Source organism: Humulus lupulus, chromosome X (assembly GCF_963169125.1).
Source record: "Humulus lupulus chromosome X, drHumLupu1.1, whole genome shotgun sequence".
NCBI classification, from domain to species: domain Eukaryota; kingdom Viridiplantae; phylum Streptophyta; class Magnoliopsida; order Rosales; family Cannabaceae; genus Humulus; species Humulus lupulus.
Genome location: NC_084802.1, coordinates 158,957,516 through 158,965,450, shown reverse-complemented (window position 1 = coordinate 158,965,450; position 7,935 = coordinate 158,957,516). Strand labels below are relative to the sequence as shown.

At 37.1% G+C, this 7,935-nt stretch overlaps 1 protein-coding gene across 1 annotated transcript; it reads right to left on the bottom strand.

The window, feature by feature from the left end:
* Nucleotides 1-2,568: 2,568 nt before the first annotated feature.
* LOC133806400 (uncharacterized) lies at nt 2,569-3,985 on the bottom strand. The gene is made up of 3 exons (XM_062244508.1): nt 3,760-3,985; nt 3,442-3,587; nt 2,569-3,357 (listed from the first exon to the last, which is right to left on the bottom strand). Exons 1-3 carry the CDS (start codon nt 3,983-3,985, stop codon nt 2,569-2,571), a joined length of 1,161 nt encoding a protein of 386 aa, XP_062100492.1.
* Between the last annotated feature and the right edge of the window lie 3,950 nt (nt 3,986-7,935).

Here is a 7,935-nt window from a genome sequence, read left to right as displayed (position 1 = left end):
ATTATGAGAGTATGCTATATGCATGATTATGAGTATTAAATATGCACGAGGGCCCTTTATTGTTCATAAGGGCATATTTGTAATTTTGGGCCGTTAGGGCATAAATGTGATTATATGTAATAAATAGTTAAGACCACATTATTATGTGGATATATTTGAAGTATATGGCTCAAGACGGTCCCAGTGAGCAGATTAGCGAAATAGTCACAACGGGGTTTAGTACCCGACTCGGGGGAGCCTAGGGGTATTTAGAGAATATTTTGGGGTTTATTGAGTAATGAGAAAGTATTTGGTAGTTAGTTAGGCATGACAGGATTAATTGGCAATAAGTAGGATGACTCGAGGAATTAGCAGGAAACGGGCGGCAAAATGATCATTTTGCCCTTAAGGGCAAATAGGAGGCTAAGTTAATACCAAGGGCAGTTTGGACATTTTAGTTAAAGGATAATTTTAGTGTGATATAGGAAAACAGCCAGAACCTATCTGATACTTACAGAACACACTCTCTCTCTCTCTCTCTCTCTCTCATCATTCACGTTTTGTCTTCCTCTCTATAGAACTAAGGGGAACTTGGAAGCTTGAAGGAGAAAAGCCAAGGAATTGAGCTGAGTTTGGACGGGGAAAAATCTGAGGAATTGAGGCTAGAAGTAGATTGATTTAGATGGGGAATTCAAGCCAGAGCTAAGGTAAGTTTCCAATTGTAATTGTTTAATTCTATTCAAAATAATGTTATTTTTTTGGTGAATAAGAATCATTGTATTGCTCAAAACCATATCATGTAAAATTTACAAGCTTTGTCTCTAAATCCTCTAAAATCCCCTATCTTGACTTTATACATCCATGTATCTATCTTTACAATTTTAGAAACCACTCTCTATCAACACTTCTTGTTTTACTTGGCATTGTCATAGCCAATCAAAGTTTGAGTTCTCTTTGAATAACCTCTACAATATGATTTACACGCCAAAGTTTATGTGACCACAAAATATCATTACGCGCTCTCCATATATGATACACCAATGAGGCAACAGAGGCTATAAAAACACACTTTCTGACTTTACTCAGGTGCTTCGCTTTAGTTATCCACTGCAGTAACCGCTGGTAGTGCTCTGTTTGGGCTCACCAACCTAGCCATTTCTTCACCATCAATAGACAGGCCTTGTTATAAGACACTGAAAAAACAAGTGAGGAAGGTCTTCATTGTGGTCGCCACCCACAGTAGACAAACTGAGTCCAAACCTGGTATATATCTGCTTATATATGTTCTGGTACTCAATTTCTGCAGCATTACTAACCATAAAATGAATCTATGTTTCGGAATACTAAGTCTCTCCCAAACGAAATTCCTCCACTGTACATTAATTGGGTGATCACAAAGTATATCATGACCTGATTGAATACTATATTTCATTGCTATAAAAGATGTCTTATCCAATTTGGCTATAAAGAGATCTTTAATAGCAACAAGTTTCTTCCAATACCAGCTGCAGTCCGGTTGCACTTTATACTCCCACCAGTCATCCTTTTTCAAGTAAAAACTATGAATCCATTTAACCCACATGTTGTCCTTTTTAGAAGCAATGGCCCATACATATTTACCCAGTGAAGCAATGTTCCATTCTAAAATCTTCCTAAAGCCCAAACCTCCAGCTGCTTTTGGAAGGCAGATATTGTTCCAAGCAACTAAACCTGGACCTTGAGAATCAGCCATTCCTTTCCAAAGAAAGGCTCTACAAATGGCTTCTATATCCCTCAATAACTTCTTCGGCAATATCATTATTTGAGCCCAGTAAGAATGTATTGAGAACAACACAGAATTAATCAATGTAACTCTGCCCATGTATGATAATTTCCTAGAGCTCCACTGTTTAATCTTGAAGATCATTTTCTCAAGAATAACCCCACATTCAGCAGAAGAGATACGCTTTGAACATATTGGAATACCAAGGTACCGAAATGGAAGAGTAGTGCGAGTAAAGCCCGAAACAGCCAGCACCCTATTAACATCAATCTTAGACATGCCACTACAATATATAGCAGATTTAGACTCATTTGGAAAAATTCCAGAAGTCCTCGAAAACAATTTGAGCCCCCTAAGCATCCAAAGAATAGAAATGAAATCTCCATGACAAAATAATAATAGGTCATCCGCAAAGCATAAATGATTCAGCTTTAAGACAGAACATCTGTCATGAAATTTATAACCAAAGGATGAGCCAACTTTAAGCATAATTCTGGACAAATATTCCATACCCAGTACAAAAAGCAACAGAGACATTGGATCCCCTTGTTGCAATCCTCTCTTAGATGCAAAGAAACCATGCATTGAGCCATTGATCATCAATGAGTACCGCGGTGTTCGAACACAAATCATAATGAGCTGGATAAATTTCGGAGGAAAATTAAAGGCAGTAAGCATCTCTTCAATAAAATCCCACTCAATTGTGTCATAAGCTTTCCTCAAATCCAACTTGGTTTGCAACTTTTCCTTCCATAATGTCGAACTAAATCTTGACATATCATGATGTTGTATGCTATATATCTTCCATGGAAAAATCTCCCCTGGTTTTATGCTATTAAGTCTGGAAGAATTTGGCGAAGTCTTGAACAAATCATCTTAGATGCGGTTTTATAAATTACATTACAACATGCAATATGCCTAAAATCACAGACATTATCTAGGCAGATTGTTTTAGGAATGAGAGTAATAGTCGTGGCATTAATCTCTTTAAGCAGCTTACCCAATTTGAGGAAGGATAAGATAGCAGCACTAACCTCCAAACCCACCAAATTCCAGTTATCTTGATAAAAGTAACTACTATAACCATCTAGGCCAGGAGCTTTCATCCCTGAAATTGAAAACCTAGCATCTTTAACCTCCTGAAGTGAGAAGTCTGCTGTAAGAATCCGAATATGAGCCTCAGAAATAACTGGACCTAAATTCACTATTGACTGAGAAACTTCCCTCCTTTGTGGCATAGTTGTCCCCAACAATCGTTGATTATAACCTAAAAACGCATCTTTGATTCCAGCTGGTGTATCAACCCAAATGCCATCCTCATTTTTTATAGAAAGAATCCTGTTCTGCATCCTTCTAGCTTTCAAAGATGCATGGAAAATATGAGTATTCTCATCTCCCTTATGAATCCAAGTTGCTTTAGCTTTTTGAGCCAAAAACATAATGTATGCTTTATGGAGATGAAGGAAATTATCTCTAGCCACTTGTTCTTGCTTAATAATGAATTCATTAAGTGAATCTTTATGTAGTTTTTCCTGAGTGTCCACCAGCAAAATTTTTGCCTGAAATTCTTCCTGTTGTATATCAGAAAATCGTTCTCTGTTAATGCCCAATAACACCTATTTCAACCTCTTCAATTTCGAAACCACTTAAAACATTTCAGTACCAATAACTGGAGTATTCTAACTTGTTTGAATCTTGACCGCATAAGCGGGAGCTTCTTTCCACATCTGAAAATATCTAAATGGCTTCTTCTCCAATGATAACTCCAAATAGAAAGTAACAAGGACTGGACTGTGATAAAAGAGTCCTCCCGGAAGAAAAACAACTTCTGAGTTTGGAAAATTATCTGTCCATTATGAGTTAATCAGAGCACGATCAATTTTTGAATAAACCCTCTCCTCTGCCTTCTGTTTATTGTTCCAAGTATAGAAACACCCTGAGAACTTTAAATCCTCCAAATGACAAAATGACAAACAATCTTGAAAGCTGGTAGAGGATTTGGTGTTGACCTATTTTACCTATTCTTTCATGATGATAAAGAATCTCATTAAAGTCCCCTACCACTATCCAAGGATCAGCAATGGATAAGGCCAACTCCTGCATATCTTTCCACAACTTTTCCCTAGACAGTTCATCATTAAGACCATACACAAAGGTGATAGAAAAACTTCCTGCCCGATTTGGGACTTGAGCCAAACAATGTATCAATTGAGTAGTACAGACCCTAATATCAAGAGAGTACATTTTCGGATTCCAAGCTACTATTATTCTGCCTTTATCAATCCAAGGATTGTTATTAGTAAAACACCAACCAGAAAATAAACTAGTATAAAGGGAGCTCATATTTTTATTTTTCACTTTTGTCTCGAGAAGACTAACCAAACCAACAATCTTTGAAAGAATTAATTGCTTAATCTCTCGATGCTTATGTTGGCTGTTAATCCCTCGTACATTCCAACAAAGTATTCTATCCATTGAATATAGAGGGATCTCCCCCCTCCCTTCCAGTGTTTGTCCTTTGAGTCAATTCTGTGATAGGATCCTCTGCTAGCATATGGAACCGATTTGTCACTATAGTTGTTGTTGCCACTGGTTCATGTATCTTAATCCCCTTTGTCACTGTTTGAAAACCTTTTGCATCAATATTTGGCTGACCAGAAATTGGCACTGATTCACTCCTTTTAGGAACCCATGCTTGTTTAGCTAGTTTACTCTTCCTACATAAATGAGACTCATGTACTAAACCAGAACAATGCTTACAAGTAATGGGTATCCATTCATACTCTACCTGAAGTTCCACTTCCTGATCAAATTCATTCATAAAGCATATTTGAGAAGGAAAATCCTGAGTCATGCTAACCTCAATAAGAATTATGGGATAAGAGAGACGATCTCTATGTTCGGTTATGTTATCAACTTGGATTGGCTTCCCAATCTGCCCCACAATCTTAAAAAGTGATCGATCACCCTAATACTTGATGTCTAAGCCTCCCAATTGTATCCAAGTCGAAACTGAAGAAATATCCTCTTTAGAGAAGTCATCTACAGGATTCCATGGCTTCATAATCAAAGGTTTCTTGCCAAAGAACAAGTAGCCACCATCCAAAACATGATCACGAAATTCCAGGGAAAGAAATCGAACAATGAAAATAACTTGAGAAATGATTCCTACCTTGTCCACATGATCTTTCCATAAACCTCACAAATCCATCTAGAACACGAATTGGGGGATTAGCTCCTAGAACATAGCATACAATCGAAGGTTGCCAATAGTTTACCTCCTCGACTATATCCTCAAGTTATATTTTAATCCCTGGTTTTTTCTCCTGGATCAGAGAAGAATCATTGCCAACCAAGTTCTTTCCACTATAACTGGTTCTATTTGGGTCAGAAGAATTAGATTGTAAAATCGGAGACGTAACAATCTTTCCCACATCCACATCCTGCATTGCTTGATTTGAAGCAGATAACCAATCCTCAACATTCGTGCAAACTTTCTGACGTTGCTCTGGTATCGAAGCAGCAGCAGCCCATCGCACATCTTCCTCCTTCTTATCCTCTAGTACTTCCAGCTCTTGAAACCCTAAAATGGCATCCATCGATGGAGTTTTAATAACCCTATCAGTAGATGAAGGTCCAGCTTTCCTGGTCTAACATTATTTGAAATAATGTTAGAGTATAGAGTTTGCATGAATTCTAGATGGGGATTGCTTATGGGTGCTTGAGGGTTGTAAGGGAATTGTTATAAACTGGATATGATGTTTAGGTTATAAGTATAGGAATTTTGGGCATAAAAAGGCTAGTTTTGTGGGTTTGGGGGCTCGGGCTGCGACCGTGTTCATCAGGAGCCGCGGTCCGTATGGTCGAGGAGGTTGGAGGGCCTCTATTTTGTCTAGGCGCATCGCGGTTCGTGTCTGACTTGAGCGCACCGCGACCCTTAAGGGGCTGGGCCGCGATTCAAATAAAAATTTGGGTTGTTTAAGGGTTGTAAGCTCAGGGAGGCTTGGGGATTGAAACCTAAGTGCCTGGGACAAATTCTACTACATGGTTTTGTAGAATTGGAGGTCCCGGAAGCTAGTACTTGTTTCCTAAACATTTATGTGTAGAGTCCAAGAACTTTACTTAGCTAGTTAGATAGTAGTAGTAGTAGTAGTAGTAGTAGTAGTAGTAGTAGTAGTAGTAATAGCTGATAGTAGTTGTAGTATATTTATGACTGTGGATTTTGGTTCAAGCCGGGACTTAGTTGGACACTCGTAGTAACACTTGTAGATTTTCTAAGTTTAACCTATAGTTTAAGAAAATTAAATATAGCCTAAGAGTTGATTAATATGACTGATTATGGAGATGATAATTATTAGACTATAAGGTTTAGATAGACCCAATAAGGTATTAACACTTGTCAAGTGTAGGTTTAATGAGAATTAAGTATTTTTGAGGAATAAGTTTATTAAGAGCAATATTTTAAAATCCTAGGGTCTACCAGCAGCTTTGAAATCGTTAAAGGACTTAGTCAAGGATGTTTACTCAATTCAAATTAGCCTGAAAAAGTGTAATTACGTGTATAATATTTCAGCGTATGCCGATATATCGCAGCTCTAGGGGGCGATATATCGCCATACGGGGATATGAAAAACACGTAGTTTTGCACGACCACCTCGACGAGCCTCGGGTATATCAGCCCAGGCGAAATATCGCCTAGCATGGGCTATATATCAGCTATGGTGCATGATTTTTGAACTATTTTGAAACCGAGCTCATTTTAATTCTTAACCTTTTGATAAGTCCAGAATCTTTTTGACGAGTCTTCAGCCTCTGCTAAACGATTATTCAAATGTTATTCAATTAAAAAGCCATTATTTTATTCAAGCTAAATGAAGATCTTTTTATTCTTGAACTCCATAAATAGGACCTAGTACCCAGCCATTTCTTCATTCATCAAGCTGAGTTCAGAGCCTACAAGTTACTAGGATTACTTTAGAGTGTTAAACACTTGGGTTGGGGTTATAAGCTTAATCATTATAAGCTCATCAAACACTAGGGAAGTAAGGATAATAGTGTATTTTGGTTTCGAGGTATAGTTCGGCCATAATACAATAAAGGTAATTTCCTTTCTGTATGGTTCCATTAGTTTTTATAGTGTATCTCTACTCAAATCCTAACTCAGTACTCTTTATTCTTGGTTAGGCATCTAAGTTCATTGAACTTAAGGTTCTTGTTGGTAAGTATCTTTCTCAAATGGTTTAGTTCATTCTCTTCTTCTTCTTCTTTTAGAAATACTCACCTTTTCATTATGGTATTTAGGAGTGTTCCAGAATCCCGACTTTGTTGTCATCATCTCGGTATATTGGTAAGGAAAATAGGATAGTTTTATATGCTTATATGTTATGTTTATATGTTATGATAAGTCATGCTATAATATGTTATGATATGTCTTCTTATGTTTCATGGTTATGATTTGCCCTACCTCAAATATTAGACAGGGGACATAGATTGGTTATCCTAAACCTACCATGTGATCTAACCTACCTTAGATATTAGAAAGGGGATGTAGATGGTTTATCACATGTTTTAATGGCCATTAAAATAGTATAGTCTTATATGATGTACGCCTTTATAGATATATGTGTATAGTTTATAGTTTATGTGTATGATTATGTTTCATGCTTGTAGTAGATCTTCCTTGCTGGGCATTAGGCTCACTCCTTTATGTTTTGTATGTGCAGGAAAATAGTTATGGCGGTGGGAAGGTTCTTGGTAGCTTGGGGTTGTGTATTGAGGCTGGATGGAATCAGTGAATTGCGCGTACGATTCGAGGATGAAGTTTTTGAGTTTTTGAGTTATGATTTCTATGTATTATTTTTCCGCACTTAATGTTGTAACCAATTTATTTAAATTATGTTTTGTTTTATTTTCAAAACAATGGGAACCCATATCCTAAGTGAAATATTTATGTATTTAAACCTTTACTTTACAGTTTTAAATAAAGTTATGGTGTTTCCATATGCACGTTTTCTTAAGATTAGTATAGTAGTTATTAATGGTCAAAGGTCTAGAATAGTTGGGTCGTTACAGGTTGTATCAGAGCAACGGTTCATCTGCATGAAGTTCTCCTCGATACACACACTCAAAGCTCCGAATATTACCGCCAATTAAGTATGTATGATTATAGTTATTATGTTTATATGTATAGCTAA

Coding starts and splice junctions, on each gene's coding strand:
- LOC133806400 (XM_062244508.1), bottom strand. CDS start 3,985: ATGTACTCTCTTGATATTAGGGTCTGTACTACTCAATTGATACATTGT. Junction 3,588..3,759: donor TTATCATCATGAAAGAATAG/GTAAAATAGGTC, acceptor CATAATGGACAG/ATAATTTTCCAAACTCAGAA. Junction 3,358..3,441: donor AAGAAGCTCCCGCTTATGCG/GTCAAGATTCAA, acceptor AGGTTGAAATAG/GTGTTATTGGGCATTAACAG.